Source organism: Leguminivora glycinivorella, chromosome 26 (assembly GCF_023078275.1).
Source record: "Leguminivora glycinivorella isolate SPB_JAAS2020 chromosome 26, LegGlyc_1.1, whole genome shotgun sequence".
Lineage (NCBI taxonomy): Eukaryota > Metazoa > Arthropoda > Insecta > Lepidoptera > Tortricidae > Leguminivora > Leguminivora glycinivorella.
The window spans coordinates 10,903,154-10,921,807 of NC_062996.1; the positions used below are offsets into that span (position 1 = coordinate 10,903,154).

The 18,654-nt window shown below is 37.8% G+C and overlaps 1 protein-coding gene and 1 non-coding gene across 2 annotated transcripts in view; one reads left to right on the forward strand and one right to left on the reverse strand.

Moving 5' to 3' along the window:
- LOC125239629 (dynactin subunit 1) overlaps nt 1-18,654 on the reverse strand; it is an 89,923-nt gene that overhangs the window by 40,428 nt on the left and 30,841 nt on the right. Inside the window, exons 11-14 of the mRNA XM_048147248.1 lie at nt 15,049-15,194; nt 3,444-3,623; nt 737-871; nt 317-449 (exon numbers count right to left, since the gene is read on the reverse strand). Of these exons, the coding sequence (XP_048003205.1) occupies nt 317-449; nt 737-871; nt 3,444-3,623; nt 15,049-15,194 (594 nt within the window). The remainder of the gene's footprint in view (nt 1-316; nt 450-736; nt 872-3,443; nt 3,624-15,048; nt 15,195-18,654) is intronic.
- On the forward strand, nt 2,136-2,210 carry Trnas-cga. Its single transcript has one exon. It is a non-coding gene; the product is annotated as a tRNA-Ser (tRNA).

Sequence of the window (18,654 nt, forward strand, 5' to 3'; positions counted from 1 at the left end):
TTAAATACCTATCCAACAATATATCACACGTTGGGGTTGGAATGAAAAAAAATATCAGCTCCCACTTTACATGTAGGGGGGGTACCTTAATAAAACATTTTTTCCATTTTTTATTTTTGCACTTTGTTGGCGTGATTGATATACATATTGGTACCAAATTTCAGCTTTCTAGTGATAACGGTTACAGAGATTATCCGCGGACGGACGGACGGACGGACGGACGGACGGACAGACAGACATGGCGAAACTATAAGGGTTCCTAGTTGACTACGGCACCCTAAAAAGGATCAAGTAGTCTATTAGGTATGTAATGTACCTTGTTTGGACTCCAGCTGGTTTCTAATCTCGTTGTACTGTTCAGTCATTTTCTGCACCAACTCTCTAAACTTGAGAATAGTAGAATCTCGGTCCATGATAGTTTCGAATGCTGCTTCTCGTTCGCGCACAACCTGGACAAAAAAATGGTTTTTAAAACGTGCTTTGGAATCATTGTGTTTTACATGAGTATATTGTTCACTCTATACATCAAGTAATTACAAAAAAAACCTACATTTTCGAAGTACGAGTACGTATAGACATTTTGCGTCAAGTAGAGGATTTGTTTGACATCCATTGTCAATTATCAGTACTGATAAATTTTATTTGACGCTAGATTTCGACTACAATCACAATCATTTTGGTAAGAAATGTTTATTGATCTGTCTGTGCTAAGAAAAAGAGTTATTAGTGTTATTACCTCCCTAGTGGCGCTTTGAGCCATCTCCAACTCCTCGCGCAGATCTTGTTCTAACTCTCGGTTGGACTCCACCAGCTGTTCATGGACTTCTTGAAGTGCTTCCAGCTCTGCAACGTCTTGTTTTAGTTGTTCCACCTGGACAAAAATAAAAAATAAAACATGCAAATAAACAGTCATACAAACGGGTTATGTCACGTATTATAAATTAAATTGATCACAAATAATTACTGTAGAGATTTCAAAACGTCGGTAAGGTAACGGACCCAATCATGGACAGTTTCAGAAAAAAATTCACCTGTATTTAATATTTCACTGATAAATGTAAATTTCTACCGCTAAACGTGTTAAATCTTGAATGTCCTATCCTTCTTTTACATTTCAATCGTATTGCAGAATAGATACTCCTATTGGTTTCTTCATAGTTAACCAATTAAAACTAGGTGTTTATTCTCCAGAAATGGATACCCCATTATGGACAGTGAAATAAGTTTAAAATTTTACTTTTAAAGCCAACTGATACTCAATGAGTCAACTTTATACACCATAAATAAAATTAGTTTGGGTTATTTTAACATAGGATTGTTTCTTGTAAATTTTGGTTTTGTTCCTTGTCCAACATAGGAGGTACGCAGTTTTCCGGTTCCAGTAATGGACACTCGCAAAATAACACTATTTCTTTATATCTTTGGAGCAACAAACTAGTATGTATAATACCTTATCTCATGCTTAATGCAGTAAGTAAAACTCATTCAAGTTTACACCGAGTATTATTTTTTTATTAATTTATACATGAACTCTACTCTCTTAGCAACGTTACTAAGAATTCGTCTTGATAGTTTTTTCAGTAAACTGGTGAATTTTATCTTGCCGTCAAATCCTTCAGAAATAACTAAATAGAAACTTTAAAATTAAACAGCTCTACAACTCTAGTTTATGGTACAGTTTTAGAAACTAATTTTAGATACTTATTTTTAAGGATTTAAGTTTTTTTTGTCCATAATGGCATCACCGTCCATTATAGGGTATTTTACATTATGTATAGTGGTTGGCAAAAAAGACTGGCCTCAATGTAGGTAACAAATCAAATTATTTTATTAAATATCAATCAATAAGTGGGCGATCAAGCCCACTGGTGGCGAAGCCGGGAATCGAACCCGGGTCTCCAGCTAACGCGGCTGACGTGATAAACCGCTACACCACCTCGACCGCCGAGGTACCCGTCGAAATTTCCATCATCACCACCAAATCACATTTTCACCATCTGTCTCGCTATATCGTAATCCTGCAAAAGGATTCATATAGGAGGTGCAAGCACAAATTGCTCGCCCTTAGAGTTGGTCAAAGGCGCCTAGCCTTCAGAGATAACATACACTAGAGAAATTTCGACGGGTACCTCGGCGGTCGGGGTGGTGTAGTGGTTTGAGCACGTCAGCCGCGACAGCTGGAGACCCGGGTTCGATTCCCGGCTTCGCCACCAGTGGGCTTGATCGCTTTTTCTTTAGTGTATGGTATCTATTTCAGTTTATAAAGACTGGCCTGCAAACTACAGAGGTGTCACATGCCATTTGCTGACCCTAGCGTTTTTTTAATGTGATAGCAAACGAGTAGACGAGACGCCTGATAAGTGATGAGAAGCAGTCACCTTTACCAATTTCATTTCATTTCAAATCATTTTCATTTCAATTGACTTGTAAGTTTGAGCTTTACCAATTGACTTGTAAGTTTGAGCTTGTATGCTTTTTTAACCCCCGACGCAAAAACGACGGGGTGTTATAAGTTTGACGTGTCTATCTGTCTGGCTGTGGCATCGTAGCTCCCGAACGGATAAACTAATTTCAATTTCGATTTTTTTTGTTTAAAAGCTGAATTAGTCGGGAGTGTTCTTAGCCATGTTGACCGGTGACCATGACGACCGGTCTGGCTCAGTCGGTAGTGACCCTGCCTGCTGCGCCGCGGTCCCGGGTTCGAATCCCGGTAAGGGCATTTATTTGTGTGATGAGCACAGATATTTGTTCCTGAGTCATGGATGTTTTCTATGTATATAAGTATTTATATATTATGTATATCGTTGTCTGAGTACCCACAACACAAGCCTTCTTGAGCTTACCGTGGGCCTCAGTCAATCTGTGTAAGAGTGTCATGGTTTACCCTTGAATCGCCGACAGACACTTGTTCGAATATTATTTCAAAGACAACGTTTCAAATAATTTCATTTCATCGACAGTTCATATCGTAGAACAATATACAAGTAAAATCAAACCGTAGACTTTTATTTCGTAGATAAGTTATTCCGAGTATACTTCATATCGTGGTATTTCGTTTCGTGTTTTTTCATTTCATCTTGTTTTACATTAAATACAATTCATTACGCATAATATTATTTCAATTATGATTTTTTCTAAAACTTTACAATTTGTAAACTGTTTGTTTGGTCACAGTTCTAACCTAACCTACTTTAAAAATGGTTCTTTGTTGTGTAGGGTCGCAGTTCTAACCTAACCTAAACCTACTCTGTAATCCGTTTGTTTCTGTGTGATCACAGTTCTAACCTAACCTAAACCTACTCTGTAAGCCGTTTGTTTGAATGATATTCGATGAAAAGTTTGTCGGCGAAACAAGGGTACACCGAGTGTCATATAATAATGTTTGATGAAAATCGGTCCAATAAGTCAAGTTTTTCAAAATTTATTTGTTATGGTTGACTCACCTGGTCTTCCAAAGCCATTTTCTTCTCAGCCAGCTGTTCCACCATCTCCTCAGCTCCCAAGGCCGCGTCCACCTGCTCCCGAAGGTCCGCCACCTGGGCCTCCAGCTCTTCAACCCTGGTGGACAGCTTCTCTTTGGTGCGGGACAGTTCCGCTATCTCAGATTTGTATTGCTCTATATCCTGAAAATTAAGATGATGTTTAGAACTGTTGCAAATATATTTTTTTATACTATAGCCTGACAAGTATTTATTTGACCCTGGCCGCGTTGCGGATTTTCAGCTGAACTAATTTCTTTTACTGGCAAGGATTAATATTTGACACCCGTCATCGAGTCATCGAATGTCAGTGACATATACTAGAAGTAAATATTTTAAATTTTCTAACGGTTTCATCGCAAATATGCCCAAAATAATATTGAAAAAAGTGAAAATAATTATACTGAACGTGATAAATTACGTACAACAAAAAATTATGAAGGATTTCACAGCATTTCGACAACAATGTTCCGAGATCGGTCGTTGACATGTCCGGCACTGACAGTTCATAGTGTGGTTCTCCTGTATTGATAAGTTGGTTTCTATTGGGTTGGTAAGAAAGTAATGAGCGAATCATAACCAATATTGTAATTTTTATTTAATTTATTATTTTAATCATTTATTAAAAATATAACGGCCTTCGTTATCTACTACTTGTCTCCATCGTTCTGGTAAAGAATGAATAGCATCGGCGAAGAAGTTCTTAGGTTTAGATTAAAAAAACTCAGCTATGTACTGTCGTCGATGGGCTTGATCATCGAACTTTTTTTCATTCAAGGCATTGCTTAGCGACCTGAACAATACGTAATCCGTAGGTGCCAAGTCTGGAGAGTACGGTGGATGAGGTATCACTTTCCAACCTAGCTCCAATAGCTTTAGCCGAGTCACTTTTGCAATGTGTGGGCGAGCATTGTCGTGTAAGAAAAAAACTTTAGCATGCTGTGGACGATTCTGACAGATTTTTTGGTTTAAATTTTCAAGCTGATTACAGTATACTGATGCGGTAACAGTCATTCCACTTGGTAGGAGTTCCCAGTGAATAATACCATGAATATCCCACCAAACGGACAGCATAACTTTTTTCGGGTGATTCTCTGTTTTTGGTGCCTCTATTCCTTTTTCGTTTGGAGCTAGCCACTGACGTTTGCGTGTGTGATTTATATATAAGACCCATTTTTCATCTCCAGTGATAAGATGGTCCAACCAGTTGAATGTGCGGCGAAAAGACAGAAGTTGTATGCAGATATCGACACGGATGTTTAGTTGATCTCTATCAAGTTCGTGCGGTATCCAAACACTGTATTTGTAGTTTTTTCCCAACTCGTGTAAATGTGTTTCTATGGTGACATGAAAGCAGCCTAACTCGGTAGCAAGAGTACGACTCGTTAGCCTCGGATCTCCTTCAATTAAGGTTTTTAATTTGGCTACATCAATCTTCACCGGTCGACCAGACTTAGGTTGATCTGATAATGAAAAGTCGCCACTACGAAACCGCTGCAACCATCGTTTCGCCGTGGCCTCAGACACAACTTCAGGAGCAACACGCTGACATATATTACGCACTGCTTCGGCGGCTGAATGGCCAGACTGAAATTCATATAGTAAGCAATGCCTTACATGCACTTTTAATTCGTCCATTTTCTTCCTTATATTAGCTCGGCGACAGCTAGTGAATGACTGACGAGAAACTGTGCGACTCGCCCTTTATATACTTTCGACCATAGAAGATTCTAGAACACTCTCAAAAATTTTATGTGGAATTCAATCGATCGCTCATTACTTTCTTACCAACCCAATATTTAGCTTAATATATTTTTTGTTCTTATTTATGGTGTCTGTAGCTCTGCCGTGAAAAATATTTAAAAAAATAAGGAGGCCGTTCCATCATTGCCACCAGTACAAAACAAGGTCTTACGTAAAAAGAAAACAAACATCGACGACTTCGATAAAGGTACCAGATTCATGTATTTTAGGCTGTTCGGAAAGAAGTAGCAAAAACCTAGCTTATTAAATTTTGATTCTATAAAACCATACAATTGCCCCAATTTTCTACAGCACATTATTGCCATATGAAATCGGTTTGTAGCGACACTCTCTCAGGGTCAAATAAAAACTTGTCAAGCTTTACATCGGTCACAATTTCGTTTTCATTTAACCCATACTCAAACTGGAGTCTTTTTTTATTTTCTTTCTTTCAAGTCATACCCTGTACATGTTCTGCGTAGCGTATTTGTCATGTGCGTTAAAATCAACTGGGAAGACCTTTTGAAGCCTGACACCTGACACAAAACATCAAAATGGCGCCCAATTTTTATTTTAACTTACTAGTAGAGCGGCGAGAGGGTCTCGGAAAAAGTTGATGTGACTGGAGAGTATACTGCTGACAAGTGGTATCGTTGTGATCGGTAGACTTTACTGAGTACGAAATAATGACTTGTCGCATTCTCAGACTGTGGGGGGGTTAACTATGACGTCACAAAGATCGCGGTCCCGGGTTTCAATTTTTTGCCAATTTATCTAGAACCCCTAATCCAATTTTGAAAAATAAGGTGTCGATTGAAAGCATATAACATGCTGATTAAGATTTCTTATATGTGAAAAGTATAGTTTTGTTAGTTATTTTTTAATTAACAATAATGCAAAAAATACTTTTTTTTTTACTCTCTTTTTTGATTTTTGTGACTCAAAAAGGCAATGAAAACGGCCACTTAGCTAAAAAATATGTTATATAAATCATTCAACTACATTATTAAGCTATCTGTTGTTTTTTAAATTTCTACGATCGGATAATAAATAAGCAAACTACAACCACATACCTGTAGGCGGGGAGTACCGCTTGACACGCGTTCCCATACATTCGGCGTCTACCAAATTACACCTCGCGCAAAATTCGTTTCAAGCAGATATACCTCTAATCTTATTCATCGTAACCTATCAATATTGGTATCATTTGAAAGTAAAATTAAAGTACTTTAAGAAACAATGTCAATCATTTTCTTAAAATCAATAATCGCCAGTCTGTGGTGGTTACAAAGGAAAAAGTGGGTATGCAATTTGACTGGTTTCCTAGGTTTGATACCCTAGACGAGTTTAAAAGGGGAGGTAAAGGTGACATATGGGTTGTTCTCTGGCCTAAAAGCTACACAGAGGGTCAGGGGAGAAAAAACTAGGGTTAAAGTTTAGTTTTAAGTTATTTTTTCTTTTATTTGTTGATTTTATTGTGTTTAATTTTTTTGGAATTTTATCAAGGATACACGTTGGTTTCTTTTGCTAAAAATTCCCTTTTTTATGAGAAATGTTATGAATTTTATGGCATTTTCCGATAGAGACTAAAATTAACTTTTAAATAAGGCCACATAGTCATACTTTTACTTATATAATATTAAGGGTAATAGCCCCGGCGAAGTACCTAGTGCAAGCGGGACAGCAGTGTAGCAATCCATAGACCTGACTTCACTGGTTCCTCAGTGCCACACATAGTCTTACGAGGCGGCCTGCGTGCCCTGCTCTCTAATATGTGGGTCAATACTGCTTCAACGCAAACGATTGAGATGTGTGATTTTTTTGACACTGAGTGTATTTGCAGGAGCTGCATGTACTTAACAAGTGTACCTCAACAACTATTTCATATTTCTATCGCATTATTATTAATAAATATGCTCTTAATGTTATCTTGACTTCTGTTGAATAATTATGTTTTGAGAAAAGTGGCTAAAAGTGAGGATTATAATTACTAAAACATTATAGGTAACTTCATTTTAGTGATTTAATGTGTATAACGACCGAAGCCCAATCGTTTTGATTTTACGATTACTTTTTAAGGCTGCTTTCAAAAAAAACGTCAAAATAATGTAAAATTGATAGTTTTAGTCGGTGAAATACTACACTTTCCGTTATCCAATAGATTTATTTAATTCAAGTTCCAGTTAGAGCATCTTATTATCTTGATTTTTATAAGACTGGATTTTTGAAAACTAACTCACTAAATTAATTATGAATTTTTCTCTAATGCTCGTTTAGAAAAACGCACGTATAGAGCTGAATCAGTCGATCTTATTTGTAAAATTTGGACAATTTTGAATATTAAAACGGGTAAATTTATAATTCGTATATCCTGTACCACAATCATTTCAGACTAGATTTTTATTTTAAGTTTTTGAAAAAGAGTAAACTAGCCTAAGGCGAATTCAATTTTTTTCAGAAATTACCTAAAATTAAGTGACAATTTCTTTGAAAATCTACATCACATCGAAGTAAGTTTTGTACTAAATGAATCTGCAACGTTTACTTAAATTGCTGTTATGCCTTAGTGATTATAAATTGCTATTATTGATTTTTGCCAATTTTTTGAAAACGAGCCTTCACCGGTACAATTATTACCAGTTTTGGACATTTTCTCATATTTTGTTAGACCAAGTAGAAAAATTCCTATAATGTGATATATATTTATAAACTACTCGCAAAGCCCTTTAATTTGATACCACACACGGTATGATCCAGCGCTCGGTTGCGATTTCACTATTTTTAACACGAAAGCCCTCTTAATACCTACTGGGTCAAAAAACCGCACCTCTAAGTCGTTTGAGTTCAAACGGTATTACTTGGTATTACCCTTAATATTATATATTATAAGTATCAGTATGACTATGTGGCCTTATTTGAAAGTTAATTTTAGTCTCTATCGGAAAATGCCATGAAATTCATAACATTTCTCATAAAAAAGGGAATTTTCAGCAAAAGAAACCAACGTGTATCCTTGATAAAATTACAAAAAACCGGCCAAGTGCGAGTCGGACTCGCGCACCGAGGGTTCCGTACAAATGGAAAGGAAATGGGTAGTAAGGTTAAAATTATTAAAAAAAAATATATTATGTGATGTAACTACACAGAGAACCTCCTATAGAGTGGCAGTCTTGTATATTTGGTTCGCGATACGAGTCACCAGTGTTTGGGGTGCGAGGAGCGGGCGGGGAATGTGTTAAGCGCGCTGTGATTGGCCGTTTCAAGGACGGCGGGCAGTCGCGCCAGATGAAAAGGGATAGAAGTATGACTGTCCCTCTACTGACGCGTAAGTGGCCAATGTAAGTTGACCTATGCCGGCTCTGAATAAATTATAAATATGACTTATTTGTGGAATGTAATGCCGTCTGTTTTTAAATTTGAGCTTCTTGTTACCTTTCCACACCATTTCACACTACAGGTGGACATCTTTAAGGCATCAAAATACCCTTTTCCAATTTTTTTGTGCGAAAAACACGCGCTGCTTTCGGGTCTGTTACTTGGTCGATACTGATCGGGCACGGCGAGCGCCCGCGCTTATATCAGTGCAAATACTAGGAAGGCTGGCGACCACGAGTCGTCTTGTAATAGATGTCTATAGGGGTTGGTCTGTGTGTAACTAAAAATTTATGGTTTTCGTAATTTTTCCTTTATCTATGCTATAAGACGTTGCTTCGTACCAAATTTCAAGATTCTGAGTTCACGGGAAGCACCCTGTAGGTTTTGATTCCCTTGCAAGTGTCGAAAATTTGCGGCATAAACGGCTGTATCTTTTGATTGCGTTGGCTTAGAAGTTTGATTTTTTCACAGCTTCAAGGGACAGTAGACCTGAGTAATTGATATAAATTTCAGCTTCATACCTCCACGCGTTCCTGAGAAAAAGGGTCTTGACAGACGGACGGACGGACGGACAGACGGACAACAAAGTGATCCTATAAGGGTTCCGTTTTTTCCTTTTGAGGTACGGAACCCTAAAAACTAAACACAATAAAATCAACAAATAAAAGAAAAAATAACTTAAAACTAAACTTAAACCCTAGTTTTTTTCTCCCCTGACCCTCTGTAATAGCTTTTAGGCCAGAGAACAACCCATATGTCACCTTTACCTCCCCTTTTAAACTCATCTAGGGTATCAAACCTAGGAAAGCAGTCAAATTGCTTACCCACTTTTTTCCTTTGTAACCACCACAGACTGGCGATAATGGATTTTAAGAAATTGATTGACATTGTTTCTTAAAGTACTTTAATTGTACTTTCAAATGATACCAATATTGATAGGTTACGATGAATAAGATCAGAGGTATATCTGCTTGAAACGAATTTTGCGCGAGGTGTAATTTGGTAGACGCCGAATGTATGGGAACGCGTGTCAAGCGGTACTCCCCGCCTACAGGTACTTATGTGGTTGTAGTTTGCTTATTTATTATCCGATCGTAGAAATTTAAAAAGCAACAGATAGCTTAATAATATAGTTAAATGATTTATTTAACATATTTTTTAGCTAAGTGGCCGTTTTCATTGCCTTTTTGAGTCACAAAAATCAAAAAAGAGAGTAAAAAAAAAAGTATTTTTTGCATTATTGTTAATTAAAAAATAACTAACAAAACTATACTTTTCACATATAAGAAATCTTAATCAGCATGTTATACGCTTTCAATCGACACCTCATTTTTCAAAATTGGATAAGGGGTTCTAGACAAATTGGCAAAAAATTGAAACCTGTTAAGTTGTTTTAGAACGCAGCCAATCTTTTTTTTTTTATCCGTCGCCTCTGGCGCCTTTTTACTTGTCATCTGTCACTTGCTTGTCAAATGCTGTGAAATATACCGTTAGTCAAGAATGCTAGTTTTCTTTCTCTAAAATCTCCGAATAAAACCACGAATAATCCTTCATGGTAGCAGAGCGTGGTTCAAGATCAGTAATTGAAGGAAAATCCGAAGTATTTCAAGAAAAACAAGAATATATATTGTTCGTACAGTACGACGAAACAGTCGCCGGGCATATCGTCTGCAGATCGTCGTAATACAACGAAACAGCTATTATACCGATAATTGAACATCAATATGGGCACAAACTTGTTCAATTTAGAGAAATTGACGGGCCGGGACAACTTTGCTACCTGGAAATTTAGTATGAGGACGTACCTGGAACATGAAGATCTTTGGGAGTGTGTGAAACCAAGTGACGACAAGAAAGCCATAGACGCCAAAAAGGACATGAAAGCCAAAGCGAAATTGATTCTGCTGTTGGATCCTCAGAATTATATTCATGTACAAGATTGCAAAACGTCAAAAGAAGTGTGGGCAAATCTAGAAAAGGCCTTTGATGACAATGGTTTGACAAGGAAAGTGGGTTTGCTGAAGGACTTGGTGAACACATCTTTAGAATCAAGCAATAGTGTTGAAGATTATATCAATAAGATTATGACAACCGCTCACAAACTTCGCAATATAGGGTTCGATGTAAACGACGAGTGGCTGGGCACACTAATGCTAGCTGGTTTACCAGAAGTCTACATGCCTATGATAATGGGACTCGAAAGTTCAGGTGTAACAATTAGTGCTGATCTTGTGAAAACAAAACTTTTACAAGAAATTAAATCTACAGACTCAGGCGCTGCCTTGTACACAAACTTTAAGAAGACTAAACAGGACCAACCTAGCAAACCGAAGGGTCCTAGATGTTACAGCTGCAATAAGCATGGCCATTATGCTAAGTTCTGCAAGAATCCTAAGAAAACAACACACAAACAGCATAAGAATGGAGATAGTACAAATTTTGTGGCAGCGTTTTCTGCATCATTGGGAGGTGAAGATAGTAATAAGTGGTTTATCGACTCAGGAGCTTCGAAGACCATGACAGCAAGGAAGGACTTAATGTATAACTTAAGTAAGCCACCATTTGATTCAATCACTGTGGCTAACAAAGAAACATTACCTATATTAGGAAACGGGTGTGTTAACGTCAAGTTAAGCAAAGGCAGGATTCTTCAGTTGAAAGACGTCTTATATGCCCCTGGACTTGCCTCCAATTTGATATCAGTGAGCAGTATTACAAAGAATGGTTATGAAGTTAGATTTTTTGAAAAAGGGTGCCATGTTTTGGATGCAAAAGGGAAGATCATCTGTTCAGGAACGCAGATAAACAGGCTCTATTTGCTAGATACAGCAAATACCATTGAAACTGCTCAATTTACCACAGCCAGAGGTAACGTTGATAATACCTTTTTATGGCATTTAAGAATGTCACATTTAAATGTATCAGATGTCAACAAGCTGCCTACTGCTGCCGAAGGTGTGATTATTGAAACAAAAAGTGACAGTATCAGATGTACTCACTGTGCCGAAGGAAAACAGACAAGACTGCCGTTCAACAAGGTGGGTTCCAGAGCCAAACAGCCCCTCGAGCTGATACATTCTGACTTATGTGGGCCAATGGAGCACCTGTCAGTCTCAGGTATGAAATATTTTATTACTTTTGTAGATGACTACACTCGTATGTTTCATGTGTATTTTTTGAAAGATAAATTGAATATTTTAGAAGTGTTTAAAGATTTCAAGGCTAGAGTTGAACTACAGCTTGAAAGAAAGATTAAGATGATTCGCACCGATGGAGGCAAAGAGTACTGCAATAATAATTTTGAAAAATATTTAAGTAGTAATGGTATCATCCATCAGACCACGACACCCTACACCGCTGAACATAATGGATTGGCAGAACGCGGAAACCGCACACTCGTGGAACGGGCAAGGTGTATGCTATTTTATGCCAAATTAGAGCCAAGGTATTGGGCCGAAGCCATAGCCACAGCTGCCTATATCACAAATCGCTCCCCGTCTAGGAGCCTGGAAGGTAGAACTCCTTATGAAATGTGGTATGGGCGTAAACCTAACTTGTCCCATATTAGAATATTTGGCACGGAGGCTATGGTCCATATACCCAAGCAGAAAAGACAAAAATGGGACAAGAAATCTATAAAGTTAATACTTGTGGGATACTGTGAAGACTCAAAAGGATACCGGCTACTAGATCCAACCAGTAGAAAAATCATAAAGAGCAGGGATTGTATTTTTCATGAAAATTATCAATATATTTATGAAAACACTGTTTCAGTTGACATCCATGAAGAAAACCTGCCGTCAGTCAGCTCCAGTACTGTTCCCGAGGAAAAGGAGAGTCCAGGGACCAGCAACGACAGCGCTAAAGCTGGCACCGAAGACCAATCGAGTTCCATGAGGGTCATCGGTACACCTTGCAGCGAAGGTAAGGCAAAAGAGCCTATTAAGGATAGTAACAGTGAAGACTCTAGTACTGAATATCAAACTGATACAGATGATCTTGATGAGACCTACTATCCCCCTGTAAAAACCAGTTTGCCGCAAACCCAAGATACGAAAATGAATCTGAGGCCCCGTAAAAGACAAAAGGAAAATAGTCTATTCTGTTTATTTACTAATTTATCTGATCCACAGTCAGTAGAAGAAGCCATGTCGTCCCCACACGCTGCTGAATGGAAAAAGGCCATGGACGAAGAGTATAGCTCCTTAATGAAGAACAACACATGGAGCTTGACTGAACTTCCAACCAATAAGAAAGCCTTACCCTCCAAATGGGTGTTCAAAACCAAAACTGACCAAGCTGGAAAAGTTACACGTTTTAAGGCCAGACTTGTCATAAAAGGATTTGCTCAAAGGAAAGGGATAGACTATGAGGAGATCTACTCGCCAGTAGTGAGGTATACAACTATACGTTTTCTGTTTGCCTTAGCGGCAAAATATAGCATGGATATAGACCAGATGGATGCCGTTTCTGCATTTCTACAGGGAGAAATAGACACTGATATTTACATGGTACAACCAGAACTATATGTACGAGGATCTCAAGTGTGCTGTTTACATAAGTCAATATATGGCCTAAAGCAAGCCAGCCGCTTATGGAACACAAACTAAATTATGTACTACAAAATATAGGGATGCAGCAGTCCAAGACTGATCCATGTGTATATTTCAATGAAGAAAGGAACACTTTCATTGCAGTATGGGTCGATGACCTACTTATTTTTACTTCTCAACAAGATGTCAAGGATATGTTGAAGAAGAAGTTGATGAAACATTTTGAGATGAAAGATCTAGGAAAAGCTAGTCAGTGCCTAGGATTCAACATTACGAGGCAAGAAGATACAGTTATGTTGGATCAGAAAAAGTATATTAATGAGGTACTAGATAGATTTGGGATGTCAGAGTGCAAAGCTGTAAAAACGCCTATAGAGCCTGCTATCAAGTTCAGCCAAGATGCAGAACCAGACCATAAGTATCCATACAGGCAAGTCATTGGCTGTCTTCTCTACATAGCCCAAGCAACGAGACCCGATATCTCATTTGCAGTCAATGCATTGAGTCGGTACAATGCTGAACCAAAGACGGACCATGTGACCGCAGTCAAAAGACTATTGAGATACTTGCAAGGCACTAAAGATCTCAGACTAAGTTATACCAAGAGTGGTGTCTCGAATATTACAGGATATTGTGATGCTGATTGGGCTGCAGATGTGGTAGACCGCAAATCCTGCACGGGCTACATCTTCATGTTACAGGGCGGTGCAATTTCATGGTCGTCGCGTAAGCAGCAGACTGTGGCCCTATCTACGGCCGAAGCGGAGTACATGGCAATGTCCTCAGCCACTCAAGAGGCACTGTGGCTAAGACAACTTAGCGCAGAGCTTGGTCAAAGTCTGGGCGAGCCACTCATCATTTTCAGTGATAATCAAAGTGCGATAAAATTATCATTAAATGATTGTTATTTGCCTAGGTCTAGACATATAGATATTCGTTTTCACTTTCTCAAAGAACATGTTTGTAATTCTAAGATAAAATTTTGTTATTGTAAGGGTGATGAAATGTTAGCAGACATTTTAACAAAAGGTGTAACTACCAATAAGATGTTGTATTGTTTAGCAAGAGTAGGCTTGCGTTCTAGGGGTGGGTGTTAAGTTGTTTTAGAACGCAGCCAACCTTTTTTTTTATCCGTCGCCTCTGGCGCCTTTTTACTTGTCATCTGTCACTTGCTTGTCAAATGCTGTGAAATATACCGTTAGTCAAGAATGCTAGTTTTCTTTCTCTAAAATCTCCGAATAAAACCACGAATAATCCTTCAAAACACCTACAGGTGTCTAGCTTGACCTATAGGTGTCTAATTTCACCTATAGGTGTCAAGCTTCACCTATAGGTGTCTAGCTTCACCACTTTTAGACATACCTTGTTCATTTTGTACATAGCCTATTTGACATGTGACTTGAAATCAACTGGGAAGAGTTTTTGAAGCCTGACACCTGACACAACACATCAAATGGCGCCCAATTTTTATTTTAACTTACCTTATTCATCTTCTGCATGGCGTGTTTGTCGTGTGCGCTCAAATCCCTCAGCCGGACGAGCGTCTCTCTTAGCCGCGCGTTCTGTTGCTGCAGCTGCCGCATCTCGTAGCCGGTCGCGGGCGTCCGTCACTGCGTGCGGGCGCTCTCATATGTCACCCGAGAGCCTGATAGGTGTCTGGCTTCACCTATAGGTGTCTAACTTGACCTATAGGTGTCTAGCTTCACCTATAGGTGTCTAATTTGACCTATAGGTGTCTAACTGCACCAATAGGTGTCTAGCTTCACCAATAGGTGTCTAGTATCACCACCTTTGGACATACCTCGTTCATTTTGCATAGCGTATTTTGTCACGTGCGTAGAACACCTGACACCTTACCCAAAAAAACAAAATGGCGTCCAATTTTTATTTTAACGTACCTTATTCATCTTCTGCATGGCGTGTTTGTCGTGTGCGCTCAAATCCCTCAGTCGGACGAGTGTCTCTCTTAGGCGCGCGTTCTGTTGCTGCAGCTGCCGCATCTCGTAGCCGGTCGCGCGGTCGTCCGCCGCTGCGTACGGGTGCTCTAGTCAGCACACACGGTTTCGCGTTAGGAGGGCACTCCCGTCAGTCGTGTCAGGGAAAACGGGGGCTAAGGCTCGAGGGTTTGACTTTAGAATGTTGGTGTGTAAAAATGGTTTGAAATTTGGGACGTTCAGTAAGAAATTAAATTTGGTATGTATAGTAAGAAATATGGAGGTTGAAAGGTAACATGTAAGACGATTTCAAAGGAATCAACTGGGGCCCGGCCTTAAAAAGATTTTTTTTATTATTATTAATGGGCTTACTCTTGACCACAGACTAGCCAAAGGCAAAGACGTGGCCTACAATGGAGTGAGCTCGCCCAGAAGATGCCTGTTCACTCTTGATTTGAATTTTTATTCCTTCAAAGTAAAAAAACAGTTGTCTAAAATAAAATTGGTAATTTTTACAAATGCAAGTTTTTGGGAAAACTACAAAACGATAAATTGTATACAGTGATTTATTACTAAGATTTTAGATAGACACACCCTGTTTTTATTGAATTCCGTTAACTTTAAGGGAAGATTCTTTAGGTCGAATTCAATCAATTTCTCTAAGAAACTAGCCTCTTAACTCTTACGGTTACCGATTTATTAAAAAAAAAAAATCACCCGTGAGACTCATACATATTTAAAAATATTTTAAGCGGGTTACTCACGTATTAAGTCGATATAGCGTTCGACATGTTTCAGCTCAATTTCGAGAGCCTTTCTCAAGAGTAGCGAGTAGAGTCTCGAAATTGAGCTGAAACATGTCGAACGCTATATCGACTTAATACGTGAGTAACCCGCTTAAAATATTTTTAAAAAAAAATCACTGAACACGTGTGTGGCATCCCTTACCACTTCCTAATGTAATGTTATTTGTTTTGACATGTGCCGTCAATCACTTGACAATGACTTTAATGTTATGATTAAGGTCCTCTCACACTAAGTAATCCATTTATTATGTATGGAATAGATTTTTTTTTAGAATTTAACAAAAAGCGATATACAGGGTGGTTCCTGATGATGAACCTAACTGCGTGTCTAATTTAACGGTCTGATCTTGGTTTAAATCACTGAAAATGTATCTAGTTTTAAAAGTTATACGAAATTATCGCCAGTGGCGCTAGTGTCGCAAAAGAGGAACATCACAATAACCATGATCCATACCAACATTATAAATGGGAAAGTGTGTGTGCCTGTTTGTTTTTCCGTCTTTCACGGCAAAACGGATCTAAGAATCGACGTGATTTTTTTAAGTGGAGATATTTGAAGGGACGGAGAGTGACATAGGCTACTTTTTGTCTCTTTTGGACCCCCCACTTCCCTAAAATGGGGGGGGGGGGATTTGGAAGTTTGTATGGAGCATTCGGAAATTATCGACTTTATCGCGAGCGAAGCCGCGGGTACAAGCTAGTATTAAATAAGGATAGATAAAAGATAATAAGTAAGTCGTGTCATGTCAACGGGAGCTATGAACACAAAAAAAAACACAGACACAAAATACATGCAAATAAATACACATACAAAGACCTAACACATTCACCTTTCTTTCATTTTTTTTCTCATACTTTTTATCATAAAAATGACTAAATAACATTGAAATTCAAACTAGAAATTTGGATTATTTTTAGTGATGACATTTCTACTACCTAATGAGTAATTATTAATATCATCACAATGTGTATAAGTCATTGATTAATTTGGCTTTTAAAATAAAGAAAAAGTTTGAAAAAAATCCTTTTCTTGCAGTTTTTGCCAAAATAAAATATAGTATTTGAGTGAATCAACATTTTCATATATGTTATTGCCATGGTTACGGTCCCTTGAGTCACGCTGGTTTTATGCAAAATTATGCAAGCATGCATGTAGTTCATGTTTGTAAGTGGCAAATTAAGGAAATGGCTTGTTAACACCAGAAAAATGCAATTTGAAACAAACAAACAAAACAAACCAGCGTGAAACAGGAGACCGTAACCATGACAATAACAGACAAAAAAAAGTTGATTCACCCATTTAATACCCAAAATGGTGTAAAAGAAAGCCATAAATTTAGAATCTCCTATTTTTTAACCCTGCCAATAAGCGCCCCACTACACCAAAAGCAGTGAATGTGTCAAGTTCGTGCAAAATATAATAAATAAAAATATAAAATATGAAACTATATGAGCATATAATACAAAATAAATGGTACCTAATGTGCGACCCACAACCAAAAATTGCTATGTATACGTACAATCATAAGCTGTTTAAATTTTTCTAAAAAATAAATATAAATATATAAAATAAAGATTTTATTAAGATCAGTGTGGCAAGAGAAGTGTATCTGGCCTTCGCATTTGGCCTGTTTGGATCATTGTTCAGTGTTTATTAAGAGTCCAAATCGTGAGTCATAAAATTATGAACTCGCAAAAATATATATTGATTTAAACTAACACGATCTTCACTCATATTATTAAATTAAAACGGGCCCACGGTCAGTCTACCCGTGACCACGGACGTAATGTCATGTCCGAAACGTCGGGTTAAATGTAAATCGCAAAAATATTTCTAAAATACATACAAACATACATACATACAATCACGCCTGTTTCCCAGAGGGGTAGGCAGAGATCACGGATTTCCATTTACTACGATCCTGACAAACCACTTTCGCTTCACACACTTTCATAACGTTTCTCATACGCGCTCGTCGGTTTCGAGTACTTCTGCCCTGGCCTTTTTGCAATATTTCCCCGATTTGAACAAGAAAAGTTCGCCTAGGTCTTCCACTTCCAACTGACCCTTCCACTCTTTTTCCTCATATTTCTAACAATGAGTAAAAATGCCAAATATGAAGGCCACACACACTTTCCCTTATAACACACTTACCCGTATTGACCTTACTATATACTTGTCTTAAAAAAAGTATTTTTAAATATATATTCTACAAATATATGAAGCATTTTAAGACCGACAAAAAGAAGATTTGTGAAACCGTGTATGCTGCCTTTTTATACGCTCAAAAGCAACAAAAATAAGGTTATTTTCATTGCTCTCGAGTGTATATGTTTGCCAAATTGAAATTTAAAAATAATTATTTTCTACAACTTTGAAAAGCGTTCGTTCAACATTATTTTTAGCTCTCAAATAGCAAAACAATAATTCAGATATATTATTATTTAAAAAAATACTGTATGAAACCTACGGCCAAAGTAAATAAAATCTACACGAGAGAAAGCATTTGCAAAAGAAAATCCCGTGCTAAAATAATACAAAAATAATTCAGTAATCCACGAGCGTTGCGAGGGTTGAACATATTTTGCCCCTAAATGAAACACTACGTTTTTCATCACGCCAAACCAACCAAATATTAACTGTAAGATATTACTGATTAATCAAAGTCAAAACAAAGCAAATAAGATAAACGTCATTATTCAGTAATGACGCAATAATAAGTATAATAACACAGCTCTAAAAAATAGTATTTTATGCAATAGG